The sequence below is a fragment of the Nesoenas mayeri genome, assembly GCF_963082525.1.
Source record: "Nesoenas mayeri genome assembly, chromosome: 4".
Lineage (NCBI taxonomy): Eukaryota > Metazoa > Chordata > Aves > Columbiformes > Columbidae > Nesoenas > Nesoenas mayeri.
This window is the reverse complement of record NC_137540.1, coordinates 20,195,445-20,219,660: the sequence shown is the minus strand read 5'-3', so window position 1 is coordinate 20,219,660 and position 24,216 is coordinate 20,195,445. Positions and strand designations below refer to the sequence as shown.

General features: G+C 39.3%; 1 protein-coding gene across 2 annotated transcripts in view; it reads right to left on the bottom strand.

Moving 5' to 3' along the window:
- The window catches only part of GAB1 (GRB2 associated binding protein 1), a 101,011-nt gene that overhangs the window by 34,885 nt on the left and 41,910 nt on the right, over window positions 1-24,216 (bottom strand). For both annotated transcript variants that reach the window (XM_080343642.1, XM_080343643.1), the window contains exon 2: window positions 6,534-6,828. In XM_080343642.1, coding sequence (XP_080199768.1) covers window positions 6,534-6,828 — 295 coding nt within the window. The remainder of the gene's footprint in view (window positions 1-6,533; window positions 6,829-24,216) is intronic.

Here is a 24,216-nt window from a genome sequence, read left to right as displayed (position 1 = left end):
CCTGAAAGACACTGCTGGAGTTTCCTCTAGTGTCAGGTTTTACACGGTCTCAAATGAAAGAGTCTGGAACTCAAAGGGACACACGTGTACCTGTGCACGCACACAGCACAAACGTGTGTATGCTGACAGGCGCAGACAGACGAGCACCGGCTCTGTTCGAACACTTAACTCCAGAGACACGAGCCAGATCCAGCCCAGAAGATGCACGGACACGTTAGTCCGGGTTTGGCAGCACAACAATCTTTGCTAAGAGGTTTTCCGCATAAATGATGAGCTTACAATCAATATGAAGTCCATGCAGTGAAACTCAAATCTGAATGTTTCAGCTATACCCAGAGAAAATCCTTTTAAACACTTTAATAACAAGTCCCTGTGCATTTTGTAAGTTTGAGATTATATTAAACTAAAACCCCAAAGTCCCTCTTCTCTCTTTTTCTGAGGATAAACATGATAGGCTATTAAAGAACACTAATGAAGCATTCAGTATTTGCTCACTATTAGGCTCAGAACAACCTTGCCTCCTGCATCTGAACCAGAAACATGACTGACCGTTCTAAGTTCACGTCACATGCTGAAGTTCCCAGCTTTCAGAAATCACAGCTAAAATTTAGTACTTTATATCTGCAGTTCATATATAATTCTAAGATGAGCTTTTGGTTACCCATTTAAAATTCAAAAATATCAAAAGCATTTCCACTCAGAATCTCTTCCCCCACTCCACCTGCAAATTTCTTTTGATGTCTATTCACTCAAAGCGGGGGGCGGGGGGAGGAAACATATGTAGCCTGTTCTCTGCATCTTCAGATGGTTTGCAGGCTGGGTGAACACAGGAAATAAAAAATAAAAATCAAGGAACCCTGTTAGAGACTAATTCTGCAGCTGCTTGTGAAGAGAAACAGTGCAACACACCGCGTTAATAAAGTCTGGGGTTTTTTCTTCACTATTTTAGCGAAGCCCAGAGCTTTCCTCAGCACAGCCAGTTGCTATAGCCCCAGGGGGAGCATACCCAGCCAGGGCTGTGGCACAGCACACTGTCTAGAACCACTGGCACCTCTGGCTTTAATGCTCCACATCGTGCCCCACAGCATCTCACTGCTTGATCACCAGCAATCTGCAGAACAGCTTTCCAACCCGCCCTCTTGCAACTCCTTTCTCCTGGCAACTCTCCAGGCGATGGTAAGGCCACAAAAGGTGTCCAGTAGGAACCCGAGGGAATATTAAGCTAATCACTGATGTATATTAGACTCAGTCTTTTCCTCAAGGAAAGAGTAGAATTACCTTCCATATGAATTTTTGTCACATGCAGCTGGCGACTTCAGATAAAAACCCCAAACAAAAAACTAAGATTCTGACTGTGCTCCCAATAATAAATTACATATTTTTAACATATGCCCTTTTTCCTCACATATTTGTAAGATTGCAGATTTTCTGCTCTACTCATCATCTCTTGTAGCCACCCAGCCTTTAACCACATCATCACAGGTCAAAGGTATCTTAGTCTCTGCTGTCTTCTATTTCTCCTTCACATAACAAGCAACAATTCTCTCAGATTTGCTTCCCTTTACTCTGTTTTTAGGCATCAGCTACCACGTCTACCAAACCTACCATGCCTAGTCTTGGGTCCTTCCCTGGTCCTGTTTCTCCTAATTTTATTATTGCTCTGCAATTTTGCTGGATGAAATATTGTAATTCTGACTCCTTCCTCCTGGGGATACCACCCTCAAAGGAGAAAAAACAAAACCAAGCAAAAATGAAAAAAACACACACAATCGACACATATGTACATACATCTCAGTGGCCATTATTCTCCACCTTTGCTTCCTCAAAGCAAGCAACCCGAAAAGTCTCCACAAAAAGATAATTACAAACTGAGATTTTTTGGTAAGTACGTCATCTCTACTGTGCAGTCCTTCCTATTATCACATGCATTAAAACAAGCCAACCCTCTAGACCTAAATGTGTCTAAACTCCTACAGTCCTAAAATTACATTCGGCCCTTTAAAGGCAATTGTGAGGCTGATGTGGCCCCTGTGAAAATGAGTCTGACACCCGCTGAAATAGACTGTTTTCACTGCATATCGAAATAAAGGTAACAAATTCCCATTTTTCTATACCGTTCTTGCCTCACTCATACCCACTGAGAACTTTGTTGTAAAGACTTTAAGCTTGTTACTCTGTCATTGCACTTCTCTCTACGTTCCTCCAGAGCCTCCCTTCCTTCATCTAAAAGCCCAGGCTATTTCTCCTCACTTTGGAGCCTTTTCATGATCAAAGTCCCTAATATTCATCACAGGTTATCGAGATGGTGATTTTGATTTGCCAAATGCACTAGGCTTTAATATCCACTTGTTGAAAGCTGTCAAAGGACAACATTTTTGCTTTCTTACAGGCAGACCCTTCATGCAGGAAGGTCACCCTAAACACACAGTGATGGCGTGAATTTTGGGGTTGTCCTATGCAGGGACATGAGTTGGGCTTGATGATTCTTGTGAGTCCCTTCCAACTCAGGACATTGTATGATTCTACCTCCAATACCCACTGTTCCTCTACCAAAGACCTCTTGAAGATTTATTCTCAATAAACACAGAGTCCAACAACAGTCCAACAGCTGAAGCTCTAAGACCGCTTAACTGTCACAATGGTCAAAACCACCTTACTTGCCTTCACTCCTTCCCATGCCTCCACTCCTATGTTGACGCCTCTTACTACAGGTAGTAAGTTCTGAGTGGCAAAGCCTGTTTTCTGTTCCACCCCTGCGTTACAGGTAGCACAGATGTATCCTGATCTGAAACGGAGATCCTCTCTGCAGCGCAGCAGCAGTGATGCCTGACCATCCAGTATGAGGGAACACACAAGGAATAAGGATCAGAAGATGGAGTTACATTCACCCTGCCAGTCACTGATACCGCACCCGAGCTATCACCAACCTGCAGTGCATGCATGATCAGAATACGATTTAAAAAGATATTTGAAAGTAACTTCACTGTTCAAAATGCAGAGGGCATGAGAGGCAAATACCAAATAGCATCTGCCTGAACAGAAATACTGCAAACTTTGAAAGAGTTATGTGTAAAGCAAGCTATAGCTCTCGCAAAGCACGGTCCTTAGGATGACAGAAACTACCACATTAATTATTTTTGTAAATCTAACTGTAGATTTCAGCGTCTTGTTCTTCCCTTTTCTTTTTCTTCTGCTTTACTTGGTTATTTCTTCTGGTTTACTTTGTTATTGCTATCTTTATTCAAATGAATACATGCAAGTTAAATGTTTGCATATAGTAAGATTATTTCCTCCTTCCCCTGCCCTGCCAAGCACGCAATTCATTAAATTACAGGAACGTGTAGCTGGAGCACGTATAAAACATTCATCACAGGTGTCTACTGAATTCGAGGGGAAGGGCTTTCACAGCCTATGCTTAAATATCCTTAGAAGGTTTTTCCTTAATAGTTACATCCCTCACAGAAAAAATAAACAAACCACTTATCTCTTCTGATAACAACTGATCCATGTCCTGCTTATCACAGCTTTTTGTATTTTGAAAGTCAGCTCTTCCCTCAATATTTTCTTTCTGGGAAAGACAAATCTCTCAACCTTTCTTTAAACATTTATCCTCATCCTTCTTGAAGCTCAGGCCACAGTATTACAGCTGAGGTCTCCACAGCCGCAGGCACAGAACAGTCATCTCCCATGTCCATTTAGCCTCAGCATCCTAGAAAGCCTCACTGGAGTTCAAAGCACACAAAACACTGGCAATACATTTTTGCTTATAGTTACATTTTAACCTCTAAATGACCTATTATATTATGACCTTACAAAGAAAATGCAAACATTAAAAGTGCAGTATGAAACTCAGTGGCCAACCTAAAACCCATGCTCATGTGCAGTTCCCCCACCTTTGCACGTGCATTTTAGAAAGATGCTACAGAAACAAACATTTTACAGCTTCCATTTGAAAACACAAAACATTAGCTTATGAAAGCATACAATGTACCAATAAATTTCTTTACAGGGGTAGGATTATTTAGCTTATTTTTAAAAATTATTTCCTTCATGCTTCTAAGTTGAGTCCTAAATCAGTGTAAGCCCCACCTTAAAAGAATGTCCCTATATAAAGCCATATAATATAATTGTGATGCAATCATTACAGGTAACACTATACTATGATGCAATCAGAAAGCAGAAGACTCAACGGCTTGTAAAAATAACTAAGGGACATGAATTTACCTATTCTGTCAAAATACAGATGTAACACTACAGATGTCCAGAACGAATGGATTTCATGTGCATAAACCAGTTTCTAATTGGAAGGTCACAATGAAGCATTAGATAATTAGAAATTACTGCCAATACTCATTTTTAAGTAAAAGAAAACACAAACTTATCATCACAGGAATTTCTGAGTCTTCACAGAGTACAGAAGCAGCAGCTCAGAGCTGGTCTGAAGGGACCTTTATTTTTTCTGTCTCTTCACAGTTATGATGAACTCTTTCTCCCTCATTCCTCCCAGTCCAAAACCAAGAACTCCATATTAATTTTCTAATAGTACTAACCACCACCACCTCATCGTTTTTCTCTTTGTAAATCCAAGGAGGCAATTGGACTGGGCTTCCAAATGAAGAGCAGAAGGAGCCATAGGCAAGTGGTACCCCCAGTCGTTAGTCAAGTAAAGGGTGCCAATGACAGCCAACCTTCACATAACTAGACTGGTAATAGTCTGGCAAGAGACATTCTGTTATTCTCCATACAGTCTCTTTCTGTTCAGTTCCATATTACAGTAACAGTGTTTTTTGTTGTTTGCAGTGCATTTCACCTATTCTTTAAATTCTCAAAATAAACTGCAGGCTAACACTGACTTTATAAAGTACGTTTATGGCTCGGTTTTCCATTATTATGAAGATTTACCTCATTAAAACAAGAACTTGGCGATACAGAGACACTCAGCAACTGATTTTCCTTTTTTAATTCTTCATCACCACATTGCAGGACACTACTAAACCCATAAAACAGGCAGTACGGTCAGCTCTCAGCTGTGTAAAAGCGCTAGGGTAATTCAGACAAAGCTAAAACGCCAAAGACAGAAGATGCAATGAGAACACAATGGCAATAAGTTACTGATACAACTGACCGAAGCAAAAACCAGTTTTGGCCTGAACAGCCCATGAGGGCACTGGTAGTTGTCACTGCATTCATAGCATGTTTCATCCTCAGCTCAACAGAAGATGCAACACCAACAGAAAAATAGGGATGAGCAACACAGCAGCTCTCAGCAAGGAAAGGTCTCATGGCTTTGGGGTAACCCTACCTCTCCATTCAATGAACACGTGCTCCTTTGCACTCTCACAGACACAAGAGCTGCCAGGTAAACATATTTCCTCCTCACTCCCCAGATTCCTAGTTTGTCCCCAAAACCCCTGATTTCTGAACATCTCCTGCCCATCTGCCTCTCTCTCTGCCATACGTACGGGGTGCCTGGCAGACACTGAATCACTGCTGAATCACACGGCAATCGCTCTTGAAAACGTGCTGTGGGTGGTCTCGGTTGTGTTCCAGATGTCACAAAAACATGCTGGAACTGTCAAAACAAGCACTCTTCACCGAATTTGCTATTAGGGTGGTAATTCGTAGACAAGATTTTTGTGACAGAATTTTAATTCAAAACTGGAATAAGGAGAAAGAAAAGTGCCCCTTTGCTGGCAGCAACAATATTTTTCAGTCATTTTTGAAAATTTGGCTGGAGTAACCGAAGCAAGCCTTTTTTTTCCCCACCTCTCTAAATCCACAATAATAAAAAAACCCAGGGATTTAATTCTAGCCCCTTCAGTCAGGCATGATTTATAACCTTCTTATTACTCCTATTTAATCTTTTCTTGCGACTGTGCACAGAGCTACAGCCAGTCATGCAACCCACTGATCTCCACAAGGAATGCAGGAATAATAAGTAAATAAACAAGGATGGATTCAGGAAAAGCAATGCCCACAAGGTATTTGTACGAATTAAACACACCACCCTGTTTCCTACGAGCTGCTTTCATACAACACCTACTTTGGTAGGATTAGAGCTGGATAGTGGAGGACTATGAGTTATTTTTTGTTTGTTCTGGCCAGTGGGGGGTTGATTTTTTTTTTTTTCAAGTTGCAAAGCAGACAGAGAAATGGTAATTCTAGAAACCTGACATTTTGCACTGATTCCTGCTTGCATAACCATACGTTTCTACACCAAATAGGATTCCTTTGATGGTTATGATGAAATTCTGTTTTGCATGATTTTACTTAAAAGATTTTTCCCAGTACTCTCAAGACCTAACATCATGTCAAACATAAGAGCATCATCTAAGTTCTATAGCTCACTTAATTTGTAACAAATTCTTAGTATCTCCTTCTATTCTGCTTATTTTTTTTAGAGTAGCAAGAAGTTTCACAACCAATGCATACAAGTTTTAAAACATAATGCCAGCTAAAGATAGCCATCTCATCTTTGAAACATTCTTTGCGTGTAGGCATTGCACTTTCTCAAAAAATACAACAGAACTTACCCTCATCTGTAGGGTTGAACCCACAGATATCACAGATACATCGAACCCACTTATTCATCTCCTCCTCGCTGTCTGCTACCAAATAGAAAACTCTGTCTATAGTGTTGATATCAAAAATATAGCTGTTTTCAAACTCTTTTTTGTTGAATGTTAATCCAGCATCCACTTGTTGACACAAATTTAAGTCAATAATACGGATTGGTTTCTTGGCATGGTCATTTTTGTAGTATTCCAACACATCTGGATCCCCCGTCAAACGGCCGCTGCGAAGCACAAACCATCTCCTCTTCCACGCCTGAAAATTGGAGAGAGAAAAAAAGGAGAAAAATTAGAAGTAGGAAAAAATACTTTAAGGCTGTTACGTTTTGTGCAAGGTTTCAACCTTGGTTGAACTCAGTAATAATAAGTAGTCCAATTGTAATTCGAAGAGATTACACACCAGTTACCTATATTTGACACAATCTATTTATGTGTTGTTACAGCAGCAGACTAGAGGATTAGTGAATCGGTATTTTAAAGTTTATTACTTCTCTATTTGAGCTTTGCTTTTAAGAAGGGACATATAATTAAGTCACTGTTTACAAAATGAGAATGGACAAATCCAGCAAAGAAGAAAAGGAGTGGAGGCAACCAGGAGAGGGGGGAAAAAAAAGCCCACAAACACAAAACAAACTTCTGGAGGAAGGTGACATAGGCATAATAAAATATAACTAATAAACTATTTATGTAAACTATAATAAGCTAATAAAATATAACTAATATAGTGTCTTGTTTCCAATATCTGCTGCTTTGGGCTCATGCACTTTAACTCTGACTTTTGTACTGATACTCAGTGATAGCGGCCTGCATTTAAAGGACAGACACTGTTCATACCATATGCTCACCGTGATGTTAGGGGAACTCTGCACTCAGAACCCTGTAATATTTCTAAAATGGCACTCCTTACAGAAGAAGAACTGCACTATTATTTTGGAGAACATTAGAGATGGGTAGAATGACCAAATGTTTTCGTTTTACTGCATGCAAACAGTCTCTGTGAAAAGCACATCCACAGAAGAAACAGATTTCCCAGCTGGACGCTGTGTTTGTTACACCAACCTTCCCGTCGCTGCAGACAGAAAGCTGGTCAGGGAGAAAAGCACAATCAAAATGCCTCATCTTCCAACTAACCCCCGCACGGCCTTTCACTCCTATGGGCCTCCACCACCTGGCGTAATTCCCTCCCAAGATACTAACTCAAACCAAGAGGTTTGCATACAACCGCCCCGGTGTTACCAACAGCAACCTTACTGCCCCACTTGGCTGCGTTTTGGTTCCTCAGCTCTCACAGCAATACAGCATCCTATGCTATAGGCTTTCTTCTATGCACAAATGCCAGTATAGTGGGCACAGTAGAAGAAATCAGACGTTCTGCCATGGCCCACGAGATAAGGTGCGCTGTGTTCACAGTTAGAAAGCCTGGATGCAGTGGAGAGCCATCCCTGGTTTGTTCATTTGAGTTTTCTTTATACTTTTTAGCAAACTTGGAGATGAAGACAAATCAATGCAGTCGCCACCACCTGTGCCACCCCAGACTCACACCACACCCCAAGGTGTCCTATTTAAAACTTCTCTAGAATATTCAAACAAGGTTGCAAGCGAAGTCAAAAAACAACAGGAAAAAATAATAATAAAAAAGACCCACCATCAAACCAAAACAAACAGGCAGATGAGCTCTTTTGGTCAGCTCTGGCTGCATGCTAACCAAATAGGAACAAAATCAGCAAGCATGGTCTCAGAAGAGCTCAAGACATGTGATGTCCTCTACACACTGGGACATAGCTTTGAAAACAAGAGTTTCTTACTACATATTAGGAAAAGATTCAGACCCAGTTTCTTGAGGCACAAGAAAGTTTCTATATCATTTTTTCTGAAGCTGTTACCTACAAACAAACTAGTGGAGGGAAGACACAAAGGACAAAGAGCGAGAACTGCGCTGCCATCCCATCTTCCAGCTCCGAACCAGCACTGTCAGCTTTGCTCCAGAGCCTCACAAAAACCCTCACTGTCCTGTGGCTCTGCCTTTCTTGGGTATCAGGCTTAGGAAGCTCTTATGAAAAGATAATGCAGAAAACAGCAGAAAGGGAGAAACACCAAACAGCTTAATTAAGGCTTGTGATCCATTTTCCAACTACCAAGCCTTTAAAAATTATTTGATCTTAAGATAACTTTCATACTTTACAAAACAAGTATATTTATTGTAGTTGTGAATACAGTATCTCCCTTCAAATGCTGAACTGTGTGAACCAAGCCAAGGTGTCAAGCAACTATTTCCACAGTAGCAATAAGTTTAACTGGGTGAACAGTAAAACACCGAAGACATAACAAATGAAACTCCATCCATTTAGATTTCAAATGTGATTGTCTGCTAGTAGCGCAGCTGATAAGCACTGTTAACAGCGACCCAAAAACACCAGCAAAGTTTGTTTTGTTTCCTGTTTCCAAATCAAGTGACAAATTTGATGCTGGGATAACAGGAAACTTCAGCATCAGAGGTTCCCTCTCCAGACAAGGTCGATCACAGATAACAGTTACCGACCGAACTGCCAAGACCCTGTTGCTTCAGAAATCAGTTTTATCTTCAACCTCAGCCTTCAGTCATTCAGATGAAATTTTCAAAGCTGAAGTCAGGAGGAAAGAGATTAGAAGGAAAAGAGCTATTGAGAAGCAAGATGCATTTTGGCTCACGATTCATGTAACCAAAAAATCTGTACCAACCCAAGTGTGCCTTTTCTGGAAGTTTATTGTGTCAAGGAGTGAAAAACTCTTAGCAATGCTGACAATCTCTGTTGAGCACTAATCAGTAAATAGGACTCCTAAAAATCTGGAAAAATCAATGAGCTAAATAGAATTTTCTTTCAGCCCTCCGGGCTACAAAATAGCAGCTATAAAGTACTGCAAACATTGAATTTAGCCTACCAGCACCTGCTACTATTTTTGAAGAGTTTTCACATAGTGCATATGTGAATGTTTATTTCAGTCATATAATGAGTCACACTCACTGAAACTGGCACAGATTATATTCAAAAACAAAAGCAATTCCATAAACTACGCACTAATAAGGCAGATACAAAGGTTCTCTGGATTACAGTACAAAGCACAATTTACCAGCAGAATAAAGCTTAAAGCTAGACAAGCGAACTGACATCAGCACCCTTGCTAATCATAGTACAAAAGAGCCTCTATATTTTGTCAAAGTGCAAAATGAGCCCACATAAATCACTCTTTGTTATTTGAAAATATCTGGGATTCTTAAAGCTTGATCTATTTTTAACATTTCAGTATTTGTCGTCGTAACGAAAGCTGTACACTGCCCCACTGAAGTACATAATACTGTGCTATGTGTGTAAAGAAAAGAGCTTCTTCAGTAATTGCTTTCCAAAAAGAAATCTCTAAAAGAGAGCGTGCACACGTGCAAATCCATATTTATGCAAATATGATTTTTTTAAAATTTTTTTTTTACCCCTTTGGACATTCTTGTTTGAAAATTTTGCATTTTCTTTCATAAAGCATCTTACAGACCATACAACTATTTATCACAATCACGAAAAAAAAGGCAACTGGTTTAAAGCACAGGAACATTATAGGTACTAATTATCTGTCACGTTACTGTTGTTATCAGCGATACCTTATCAAACACTGGTTTTCTGTGCCAAGAGCCAACTGCACTAAGTTTGAAAAGTCAAAAAAAACCCCCAGCCAGTAGGTTATAGGATTTAAACATTTTGTCGCAATACCAATGTAGTTTAATTCTCAAAAGTTATTTTAGCAAAGAAAGAGAAGGTGGGTTTTTTAATGGAAGATTTTTTTAAAGAGTTTAAAAAAATATTTTATAAATGTACTAACACCTAGTTACAAAACACTGCATGCAGATCAAATACTTAATTCAAAAGTTCCTTTTAAAAGCGTGGCATGGCAAACGCCATGGGACTCGAGTTCACCAAGAGCTTGTGCAGACTTCTAAAATAATCTACTACAAAACAAGGCTTAACGAGGTTTGCTGCTTTTGTTTCAGAGTAAGAAAGGCCTTGTGTGTCCCTCAGCTTGTTTTCTCCTTTGAGCTGCAAAGCGTATCAGCTGGTCTAACACAGGACATCACCGCTCCTGCCAAACATTGTCCCGTTTGGATCATGAGACCATCGTATCATGAGACCATCATAACTATAGAAACAAGCTTGTTTGCTTGTTTTTGAAGTAGTCTAAAATGTGACAAGCTGCTCACCCACAGAGCATCAAATGATCAAAGCAACAGTGGAAATCAGTATTTTTCACAGAGTATTTTGAGTAGGTTACAAAGCAAAACCAAGAAATTGCAACAATTCCTTCTTCCACTCACATATATGCAAACTGCTGATTTAAAGTGAGCGAATCAGCTAAGAAATTAGCAGAAAGCGTTATTTAGAAGTGTTTGGTCTTGGTTGTTTTGTTTTATTTTTTGAAAGACTGTAGCTAAACCTGTATGCAGTGAAGAGGATTTGCAAAATCATCTTACAAGAGGTATATCTGTTGAAGAACTTGTCAACCACACTTTAGCTATACCCCCCTTCGTCTTTACGCTTATGGATTCTTTTTTTTCCCCTGTCACATATACTTGCAATGTACCTCATTCAGCTGCTGGCCATAGTTCAAAGACGTAGGAAAATACGGGATGTATGTGTAAATGGAGAGGGAAAGGAAGGAGGAAGGGGCAGGAAAGAGTTGATAACTTACATGTATGTTTCAAAAGGGATTTAACTTTTCATTTGGATCCCCTCAAGCTGTTGCTCAAGGGACCAAAATAATTACATGAAATGTTTAAATAAAAGCTTACAAATGTTAAATCAGAGACAACTTTTTCTGAACAATTTTTTCACAGTATTTGCTATAATGTGGTGAAATAACTGCTTACTGACAAACTGGTAAAACGTCCTTCTTTGGTTTGCTGAGTATTATTACACATAATCCTCACATCATTTAAAGCTGTTTTTCCTCTTCTAGCACAATTACCACCTTTTTTCTCTTGGGTAGCATCCAGTCAAAAAAACACTCTGCAAAATTGTTGAGCACTGGCTAAGCTGAAGAGGGTACCACATCCCACTCCGGTAATATCACCAATACATCCTTTCCCCATATATAACCAGTAGACCTGGAAATAAAGTTACAAATTTCAGGCCTTTCTCCTCATCACTCAAGTGTGCAGACATTTAGCTCAGGCTTTCACCTCTGGACTCCACAGATTGCTTTAAAAGGGCAGTATTTGGCATCCTCCCTTCCTAGAGGAGTCAACTAAGCCTTGGAATAAAGAAGTGACTTATCCAAATCAACAGAGAAGGATCCAGAAGAATAGATGATATTTTACAAATACACAACAAAACATTTCCTTGCTCTAAGAGAACTTACAAAGTACGAAGAAGCGACGCAGACCGTGAACCAGGGAGAAGTAGGGGGAAAAGACAAATTACTTCCAAATGCTCTCCTGGACATTTTTTTAAGTCCTGAACCTACTGCTGAGGTCTTTTCACTTGTCTGTTGGGAACAAGATTTCATTTTCTTCATGCTTTTTGCTCCCATTTCATCCATCCCTCTCCACTTACTTTTTTCCCAGTATGAAGGTTAAACAACGGTGAAATTGCTACATGTCTTTGACAAATATCGTGAAGAAGCATCACAAAGAGAAGCTCCTTTTTGCCTCCGCATTTCTAGTGCCCAGGTGTTCTATTCATCACCAGAGCATCTCTGCCAGTTTCACCAACTCATGTAGTAGACCTGTGCTCTGTATCCTATTAGAAGTTCAAATGAAATAAAACTAAGTGTTCCTTCACAGTGTGCTTCTTTATAAACCCTGTTTGTGGTGGGTATAGAGCAGGGACAGCTGTCACTGAGGAGCTCCAACCCACAAAGCACAGATTTGGGAGAACTGCCAGCAGGCAGCTACAAGAGGTCACATTTGGTAATGGTACTTCAAGTAGAGAACTTTACTTTTTCCACCTGCTACTCTTCACTCCTGCAGAATTAATTCAAACTCGGTGAAATGTCAAAATACCAGCTGACATTTTTTTCCCAATAAATTAACACTTCCATATTTCTACATCGAAATAAATTAAGAGGTGTTTTTTAGAAAGCATTTTTTGGAAATATTTTAATTGTTTTTTGAAGGCCACATCATGAGCACCAGAACTGAAGGATATGCAATTACTAGCTACTTCTCAAAAATCACTCTCATAATATCTACTGGCAACTGCCATTCTCCACTGCAAAAATAATGCCTTTTAGTGCTGTTTTCTTTTTTTTTTTTTTAACATAAGACAGAACAACCCAACCGAATACAAAAAAGCATGTTTAATATCTTAATTCTAACAGCAGAAATTACATTTCCAAGATCTGACAGTAGTCCAAACATTCTACTTCTAGTAGTTTTAAATACCAAGATGCGTAAACAGATGGCTGCAAAATAAACAAATGTGATACAAGGAAAACACTGGATAAATTTTAACTTTCTTTAAATACTTAAGACTTGTTTTCCAGGAAGCACCATCTTTTCTCACTGAGCAAAATAAGGAAAAAACAGTCTCAGTGGAAGTTTCCACTCTCCTGGCCATCATCCTGATCATCTGTTCCGAATACACACAAGGCCAAAATTTCCTGTTTTCAAACTATTGTCACCGTTTTCTAGCCTTGTGCTGCTGATTCTAACTTTAGCTTGTTAAACAAACAAAAGAAAACACTGAAAATACAGCAGAACAATCCTTCCACACAGATTTACTGTGAGCACCGCTTTGTAACTGATGGTTCAGCACGGGAGCTAATCTCCCAGCGTTATATCCCTAATTAAAGCATCAAAAATGAGGCAAAATACAATTTGGACAACGCAGCACTAACTGCTGCTTCATTTCGTGAATCTAAAACTGAGTATTTTCATAGTCCTTTCCATTTTACATGTGGGTTCTTGCTTCTCTCCCCTCGCAAAGTCTTATGCCTATTCCCAGTGTAATTGTGCAGCCAGGTCTGTTATCATCCAATTCACATTAAACTGATCCTTATTATGATTGGTAGCACCAGTCACTTCCATAAATCATTACTTTTCTGCACTATGTCAGACATTTTCCAATGGCAAACACAAATTTCTCTCTGCCATACTCCTGCATGTCAAAGAATTACCATCTTCCTTCACCAAAGGAGAACCGATTCAGAGAGATATACAGAGCAATAAGGCAGATCTGCAGCAGAGCCAGGACCCGAGGCCTCATTTCACCATCTCCAAACTAGGACCAGTGACCAGACCATCCCTCCATCTTTCACATCATTGTATCCACTTCTCATACCTATAAATATTCTGTCATTTCCAATGACTTGCAAACTTACCTTTTCACTTCTAGTTGTTCTGCTTCACAACCCCCACCCTGCGTGGCCTAGACCTAACTCTGGTTTTGCCAGCAACACCACAGATACTGGCTTTGACATATCCTCTCACTGCTACACCAGCAATCAAAACACAGCTCTTGTCACGGTCTAAGACTTTTCCTTACGCCATAAGAAGTGTATCTCTTGCAGGTCCCTTACCCACACATCTACATGGTCTTTGGTTTGCTGCTTTGTTTCTCAGAACGTTTCCAAAAAGCGACCTTTTCCCCTCTGATCATAAGCATATTCTGACCACCCCCCTTCTCTGGCTTTTCTCACATCCCTCGTGTTTAAAATAATACTGCCAGGACAAACTCCCTTCTCTCATTCCAATCACATCATCTATTTTAAAGTTCTCCATTTACTGACTTGCTTTATTGCAGTTTTGAGCCTCTTCTCCTATTTTTAGGCTTTTTCTTCTTAGGAAAATCAATGCACTTACTTGACTTCCTCCTTCTTGCAATTCACCTCCTATTGCTTTGCTCTACCACCTATATCACTCTATATCACATTTAGTACATTTTTCTTTCTCTCTGGCATCTCTAATCCTTCTTCAACTTCTGAATACTCCCCAAATCAGTAAGAAAGAGCAGGACACCTCCTTCCCTCAAGTTCCTCCTAAAAATTTGCCTCTGTCATAGTATTTGCCATCACCCAACCAAACTACAATCTAGCTTTGCATCAGATGGATTTATTTTAAAAGTAATAGCTTTGTGTATTCATCAGACAAAGGTTTGTTTGTTGTTGTTTGGTCTTTTTTTTTTTTTTAGAGTTGCTCTAGCCTTTTCATCAGTTCTTAATTAAAGCCACTTCGCCCCCTGCAAGTCTTAATCTAAGAAAGCAAAACACTCAGGGTAGGTTCTATTTTTTAAGTGTCTGAACACTACTTAGCACAAGGATTCCTGCAGTGCTGGCAAGACCCCCTTAAGAAGACAAAGCCAGAGAAGACACCAGCCGTGCTGTATTTGACTTGAGTTCCACTGTCCTGCGCTGTGTACCTTGTGACAAGTCACATCAGAGCAATGCACAGAAAAATAAAAAAACCTGAGGATTTGTAATGACACAATTAATCTAAAGCTGAAACGTCAAGCCTACACTCCATCAATATCAACAGTTGCTTTCTCATTAATAGTCAGGGATGAAATCTTTCAGCATATATTTTTGTCTATTCATTTCTCAATTCCTAGCAGGACAGCCATTTTGTAATAAGCGATGAAAAATCCCCATTCTTCCAGATCACAAGCCAAGTGCTTTTTGTAATATTTTGTACAGATTCAGTTTTCTTTTTTTTTTTTCCTCCCCTCCTTCCTTGCCTGCATAGATCTCTATCTTCAGCATCTGTCAAAGGCTTATATACAAGGAAAAAGCAAGAGACCAGAACTATGTAAAAACATGCAATTTCTGATGCTATTTCAGGTCCTCTAAAGTACACTGCAGTTTCAACAGACACACAACACATGCTTCACGGCTTCATGTTTGGGTCACTCAAGCATGCTCATGCTGCATACAAACCAGAGTTTTCCACAGATGACAGAGGCCAGGCATTCTGTGTATCGACTCTTCAGCAAAACGTTCATAGGCTTAAATACCGTGTTTTGTACTCTCCACAAAAGAAAGGGGATTTGAGCTACAGAAGCAGCCATTTCTCCAACTTCAATAGGGAACGATTAATTAAGGGGGATTTAACAATGAATTAAGGAGGGCAGTGCAAGGATATCCCCATAATTTCTATAAATTACCTGCAAACTAAATAGCCTACTAGTTATATGCATAATGAAAGAAGCTCCTACACGTCCATTAACACGCATATAGAAATCTCTAAGGGAAATGGGAAATGTTGACACTCCATCCTTACTCATTCTTTGGGAGAGCAAGGCTGTGCACTAGCTGAAATTTTTGCAAATCAAGTATCTGTAGACTAAAGCAGGAGCCTCAGCCTGTTTTGTAAATGAGCCAGCCACTATTACAGCAATGAAAGGACCAACACTTACTCAAGCCACTTTACTCAGGCATCACAAAGGGAAAGCTAAAGGAAATCTATTGTTCTGTCAAGGTATTACAGGGAGAACCAACACTGACCTTTTTAAATGCTGTGAGATATTGCAAGAAATTCCTTAGTCCATGGAAGGGGAAGAATTAGGAAGGGTATGTGGAGCACTTACATTTTGGAACAAAAATTATCAGCTTTTTCATTACAAATCATCAGATCTGCAATATGCATGAACCAAGTGTGCAGGCATAGCAGGAAGCTTTGCTAAGAACAGTAAAAGCTATGGTAAAAGTCAGCATTGCATCCAACATATACGTTCTTACTTTCAAAGACTGAGAATAACTAGCAATTAAGCTCAGCAGAGTTTTTTTCTGAACAAAACTGACCTAGAGAACTCCAGAAAAAAATTAATTTCAATATAAAGAAGCACACAGTCAAAATTATTTGCAAGACATTATGATATATAAATTGTTTTTACTATGGTAATTAAACTGAGCTTCTACTGTAACAGATATATTGTTTTTCCAATACTGCAAACAATATACTTTCAGATTCAAATAACTCAATGGTAGGAACAAAGGAGTTAAGATATTTAAAAAACAGCTACATCACAGGCCAATAGCAAATTTAACTTCATACCAGCATACTTATTTAAAATTCTTCAGTATAATTACTTTGAATAGCTTACAAAACGCTCCTCTCGCTCTCATCAACTCACACAAAACAAAGAGTTTCCTGTTGTTTCCTGGACTGTAACAGTACTGTTGTGTCACATATTATTAGATCGACAGCTTTGTAGAATTTAACCACCACAACAAACTAATGTATTTTTTTTATCTCCGCACCACAGAACCACCTCCCGAATCCATATTTGCTCTGAAACCAAATTCTCCAAAGGGCTTTGCTGGAATCCGCATTCCAGGGACCCGGCCCCACTCGGGGCTGCTCACAGCACCGCGCTCCTGCTCACCAGCCCCAGTGCTCACACCAGGGCTCTGACAGCCAAGAAGTTACAGATGGTTCTTGAGTAACGATACAAATACTAAGATAAACTAAGTGTTTTACAGGGCCGTATTAACACACCCACGCATGCCCACATACGCCTGTATCGTACTGAAGCGATACATCACAGTTTCTATTTGCACTCTGTGGCATGATTTTCTTTTCTTTTTTCTTTTTCTTTTCTTCTTGAGTTAGCAATACAACTGAACAAACAGGTACAGGTTTAGACTGACGTTTCAGAAACAGAATTCACCCGGTCAGCTTGTAAATCAAAACAAAAGCTACACCTCTTTTTGAATAAAAAACATCTGTCAAGCAAAAAGATAAACATTCTTTAAGGAAGCCTCTGTTTACTTAGTCCAATTCATTCACCATATACCTAAGCTACAAAGCAGAAAAGTAAACAACATCAAGAACAGGGTTTTTTTCTAGTTTACCTCGTCAAGTCTTCAGAAAATTTAAGCAATGTCCTGGCCATTTCTGTAGTTGTGTCTACCCCAAAATAAGCAAAGCTTTCTTTTTCCTGCCGGCTTCCCACCTCACTCTACACCACCCTATCCTCGTAACCTTTGACCAACAGGAAGCAGACACAATGGACTGAAAATAACAGCAATTGTAAGATTTCGAATGATTTAATACATGAGGGGTGGGCTTAGGATTTGAAAAACTTCCCTTGCTTTGGTTTTTCAACAGTGGCTTAAAAAGCATGTTATCAACACAGACTCAAAACATTTCTTAGATATTAAATCAACGAGACTGAACTGTGAAACATGCTATTAAGAGCGCAGAGGTAGAAATTCTTGCATTTATTGAGAATCTGCATTTAAGTCAGTCACCAGGTTATTATATACAATGAACTTAATTTTCCAACACTGTAAACAACAGCAGAAGTTTCTTACAGCATTATCTTTTTTTCCCAAATATTTTTATCACCTGAGCTTTTAAATCAATAATCAGTATGTATCCCACAGAATGTTATGACATTCTGATAAGAAACGTAACCAGCAGTTAATTTAAACACTGCAGTTAAAGCTATAAACAAATGCTGTGACAGAAAGTCACAGAACAACCTGCTAATATGAAAACAACCTTCGCTAATTCTAAGTAGCCAAGGTGCACTTTGTGGTGTAGAAAGAGGGATCTTTATTCTGTCCTCATGTAACAGCCCAAGCAATAACCCCATAGATATCTTCATTACCAGTGAAAAATTCTTGTGCTTTAAATTGTAATAACATCTTACCATGAACACTTGAGGGTTACAGATTCCAAAGTCCAGATAGGCAATTAAAGCATTTATTTTCATTAGCTTCCACGGTTTTTTTGGGGTGCACCCCAAGTACGAGCTGATTATTATTTTGCAAAGCCACAATCGCATCCTGTCTCTGTCATCCCTCCCCAAAGCCCTCAGGTTCCTCCTTTGCGGTTACCCCACACCATATACGGCTCACAGTGATAAAAGCAGAATGAACTGACTCGGACTCACCTATTTTATAAGAGCTATACTGTATTCTCTAGAGAAGAGAACAGAGGGGATACAAGTCAGTGTCATTTTTAGAGACTTGTCCTGAACACAAGGCAAATAAATCAAAGGTTCTTCCACAATCACAAAAGTTGATAACATCCTCTGCCTTGTAAACATCGACCAAAATTTCAGGCTAGGAGTACTGCAGTAGAATAGTTACGAGTATGCTGAAATGCAAGGTTGCAATAATGTTCCAACATAATTTTGAGTATATTTGCTACCCTATGCACACACTTTATCAGCCATTCACTGCACCTCTATTGCACATTAAGCACTGCTTGGTTTTAGATGCATTTTAACCATGGAATTACACTAGAAATATACTTTTATTTGCAGCAGAAGCTCATGCATTGCATTTATCCAGTGTCAGACTGGGTCTAGACCATCAATGCCGTATTTCATTAAGGTCTGCAAGTGCTCAAAGTAACTACAAAGAAGTCCCTCGTGATATGGATTTCACTATGGTATCCACAATGACCTCCAAATGCGAGACCTCCGTATTGCACATGTGCGAGTTTCCGAGCATTTCAGCAGAAGCCACCACTGGCATGTTAGAATGGCAGCTTGAAACACAAACGGTTCAACAAGGAGAGTTCAAACACGAGGTTCTCTGCAAAGCTGCATTTTAAGAGTCCCTTGAAACCACTTTGTTAATAGGATCCTCCTTTTCCCTTCCCCTGTTTTAAGACACAACCTGATGCCATCACACCAAGGAATAACAGAGAAAGGATATCCTGCCTAGATTTTCCATTATACAGATCAAATCATCAATCCAGAGAGGTCTTTGCTTACACATCGGATAAAAAGAAGATGCTTCCAACTGATAAACCCTGAGAGGAAGCAAGGTTGGCTCCATGACTATTTTTAAGTAGCTAAGATTCATACAATGGCCTAAAATTAATGGCCAACCCCAAGGGTCCATGAATCCTTCCTTTAAAAAAAAAATAAGGAGTTTGCATATTTGAGGGGGAAAAAAGAAAACAAAGTAACTAGAAGGTAGCACATATAATCACGTGGAGCAGCTTATTCACCACATGAATTGTGACAGAAGAACTGTAAGATGTACAACAACGTCAAACCATAATTTTAGAACTGCCGATGTAGTATGATTATATGATGATATAATCATGCTTCTTCCCAGACTCACCTTGAATTAAGTTTGCACATTTAGTTTAAGTAAGTGAAAAGATAGGAAGCTTTATGTCTTTTTGTCTATAAATGAAGCAATTATTTCGACAATTGCTGGGAGAAGTCTTACTTCACAGCTCTTGTCATTTGGACTAGTAGTCTTTTGCCGCAAGCATCACATAACAAAAAGCAAGTAAACACAGAAAAAATATCTTTATGTGGCTGTATCATGAACGAAGGAACTTGTTTCTCAGCCCTGATTTCCAAGGCCAGCTACCACAGCTGTGCCACAGCTTCCAGCTGAGCAGCCCCCTGTATCTCACCACCTTACAGACAAAGGGCATTTAGTTTACCAAATGGCCAGTGTTTCACATTTAGCTCAGTTAAAAGCATCCCACATCTAAGGCTTCATCTACGCACGATAAAAGAATTCATGCTTTCTGCATCTGGACAGCTGAATGCAAATGCCTTTGGTATCATCTAAGGATAAAATCATTTAAATGGCATCATTTCAACACTAAATGCACTGAAAATGCAATTCTCATGCCAGGCATTTATTTGGATAAAGAACAAGATTAGGCAAAAGATCACCTTTGTAATCGAGGAATTACTCAGAAACTCAAGACATTTTAAATATCACCATTCATCCCCACATTTTAGCACTAAGAAAGATTTCTTCTTACAAGCATTTCTCCTTTTGGAGAGGTTTGGGGTTTTTTTTTAGCTTGTTGCTCTTTGTAATAACAGGGTCCTTCCAATGAGAGGACGACGGAAAATAAAAATTGCCTAGAATTTCTGACCTCATCACACAGTATATTCCCTTCCTCCTCTGTGCACTACACAAAGTGAACTATTAGCCTGCTGTTTGCTCAGTACAGTGAGATTGGTCATTTCTTTATTTGTATCAGATCACAGAATAGAAAAAACATTAAAAATAGATTAAACAACAACAAAATCTATCTTTAAACCACCAACCCTGCTATGAGAACTTAAACCCTATCAGATTTTTATTTATTTTGTAGTTTTGAGCAGATTGAAGTGTTACAGTCCCTTTACCTTATCTGGCTTGCAAAGTACTTCACGTTTTTAAGGTTTGCTCTTTGACATGAAAAGCTAGCACTGCATTATCCAACCGCTTTTTACACCTTTTTGTGAGAGTTTCATAACTAGTTTCACTTACTATAAAAATGTTTAATTTTTAACTTGCAGGCAGCAATGGAACTCTAAAACTAGATGCCTGGTTACTTTATTTATGGGCTCTCTATACATCTAAACAGCATTTACTTTGTTTACTGGAAGCTCTTACTACTGCCAGCACTTCAGGAACAATGTAACTGTGGAAAGGGGAAAACATGTTTTTCTACATTTTGTTTGTCACCTACCAGAATTACAAGGTACACATGTACCAGTTTGAAAATATTTTTAATAGCTGGTAATCTCAAATGGACAAAACAACCTACCTCAGCAGGTTCCTTGACTGAACTCGTAACTTAACCCTTTTCATTCTGGAGCTACTTAGCAGCAATAATGACTGCCAGATTTGCTGTAACACCAATAATTTTTCAATATCTGTCTCATAATGACACTGAAAAAGTGTATTCTTTTTCTAAATATGACAATTTTCCAACTCTTAAAATAGATATCACAACACCACCTATATAACCCAGTAAGATACACAGAAGCGGTCCTGGTGCAGGAGAGGCCACTGTGCTCTGTTTCAAATAGGTGGGATTTGGTAGAGGAGCGCAGTTTTCTTTTACACCCAACATCATGTCTCACACGGGTTTCCTAAGCCCTCACCCTCAGTGCTGAACAGATGTGAGGCACATACTGAGGTTTGCAAGTGGATGGCTCCCCAGCTTCCACAGCCAACCACCTACCCCTTCCTCCCAGACCTGAAAGTCTAACAAAAATACAGAAAAAACAAGAATTAAATAGCTACTCTAAGCAACACTCAGCTGACCTTCATGTTTGAACACATTGCAGTTGCCTCTGCTTCAAGCCTCTTCCAGATACCTGCAGAGCTGGAGCGGCTTGTTCACGACATGAATTGTGACAGAAGAACTGGTAAGACCAATTACAACAAAGTCAAACCATAATTTTAGAAACTGCCGATATAGTATGATTATATCATCACTGTCACCGACTGCAAAGACAAGACACCTACTAATATCACATTATTTGTAGTGCTGCAGCCAGCTCCCTATCAGACAGGTGCCACTTCACTGAAGCTACTACATGATTTGAAAGCACTCGTTTTTCTTGATAGGCAGGGAGGTCAATGACTAAGTGATATGGAAACAAATACACTCTCACTTTTGATAACATGCTAACATGCCGGAGTGGCAGGAACATCCACTCTTACTTGCCATTACCAGTTTTTTCATAGAAAATAAAATAGACTTCAGCACATTGGGCAAGCCAACTCAGACTTTACTAAAGCAAAATTATCACTGCACTATCAAGATCAGAAGATTTTGAGGATGGGATGATCAAGTGAGAACATTTTAGTATTATTTTAGTTCAAAAACTTACATTGCCTTTTTTTTTTGCTTCTAGAAACTATAATAAACTTTAAAACATGCGGCCCCATGGCACTTTAAGAGTGAAAATATTGCTAGAACAGCTCACATCAGCTTTTGATGGACACCATCCAAATTGTTTCAATCCGGAGGAAAGTTATTCTGGTGATCAAAGCCACTGACTCAAAATAACAAGAACACTTACACCAAAGTCTTGGGAGCTTAACCAAAATACACCAGATCAATCAATTTGTTACTCACTTCGTAACCAGTAACTAAGCAAACCAGTCTCAGTTGTGTGCTTTCCACCCCTCACAAGTCTGCTCAGGTGCTACAATAAAAGCACAAAAAATTTAACAGATCAGTATACTACCAATGCCCTCCCCACAGCAGCAGGGAGAGATGATTTTCTGCAATATCATGTGCTTGAATTAGACATATAAACTAAATACCTTCTGCCTGAGCAAGGTGATGACAGCATGTGATGCTGCTTGGAGGAAAAGTTACATCTGAACTTCTCTAAGCATTTAAAAGTGACATTGCATCACACCAACCAAATTGATAAAAATCCTGCAGAACATTAAGAGGCTCCTCAGTAATTTTATCAGACACAACAGAAATGAGCTGACACCATAAAGAAGCACATACAAACTACTGCTTTCTCTTTGAGTCACAATATTTAGATTGTTATTTCCAGCTCAGGTTAAACAAATTGGTGTTATGATACTATTGTTAGGCTAGATGTATAAACACACTCCTGCACTTTTGGAGGCGGGCCAGCCAGCTCAGCAAACAGATCACAAAAGAAACAGTGAAGAGGTAGAACATGAGCTGCTGCTGGGGGTCACCCACCGGGCTGTTATGGAGAAGGAGCAGGGAAGGAAGAAAACAGCACAGAACAACAGGGGAGCAAAATATGTTGTGAACACGCTATTTTAAGAAGTGTACATCTCTTAAAAATAAAATTTTAAAAGGCTCAAGAGTTGGCTCATACTCAGCAAAATAACTCCTGAACATTTTGTACAAGGACAGCATCAAGCAATTTCAATCAGCGTGCTTAACTCCAGGCAAAAGAAACCCTGGATATATTATCATTAATAGATTTCTTACAGTGAAAGTAAAGGTAGTGCTCAAAGCACAAATCATCAGCAGCAAAATTTTACTCAGCATAGAAAACTGTTTTCATTATGAACAAAGAATAAAGACAAAACATACTTTCTGGGTAGTCCAGATCTCCCACTTAGTCTCTGATGATCAGGGCTCAGCCTTAACCCCTCTCTCTTCTGCAACAGCTCCGGCACTTGACAACAAGTCTCCCTTCTACCCAACGTCTCTCTTAAAAATAACATAATACTTTTTTTTTTTTTTTTCTCATTTCAACCAGAAGAGACATTTTTTGAGACAATTGTTTGGGGTTTTTTTACAGTTGTTTACCAGGGCACACAGTCTACAGATACCGAGTTGAAGGAGGTATATATGAACCAACATAGCTTATGGATTTTTCAGATATTACAACCAGCCTATGTAATCAGAAAAAAAGCTAACAACTTTTACATAAGAAAGGCAGAATAACAAATACAGTAACGGATTACTCTCCCTAGCTTACACTCTGTCTTGGTGAACCTGAAGTCACTTAACTGTTCCAACAGCCAAAAGGGCCAAGACATCATCCCTGCAAGTTCATTTTTTAAGTGGAGCCAACACACAGAAAGGAGAAAATTGCATTAAGTAGTAAAGCCAGTAACTCACTCCCTTTGAAAAGGGTCTTGTGAGAGTTCTCAGTTATGATTTTCTCTTCTCTGTTCACAGCAGACTCTCTGGAAAGAGTAGGGTGGGTTGCAGACATACCAACAAAGGAGGTTTCTATTTTCATAATCAAAACACTTGCCTTGTTTCACTGGAAATACTCCCTAATCTTAAATTCTATTCAGAGGAATAGGTCCTTAGCCAGCAAAATTCAGCTGCGCACTAAGGCCTTGCTTTGCTCACCAAACAAAAAGTAACTTCAAAGAAGTGCCGTCAACTGAGCACCCCCGGACATCGCAGGCAATGTCAGGACTTGACCAAGGTCTCCAAATAGGAAATCTTGACATACTTCAA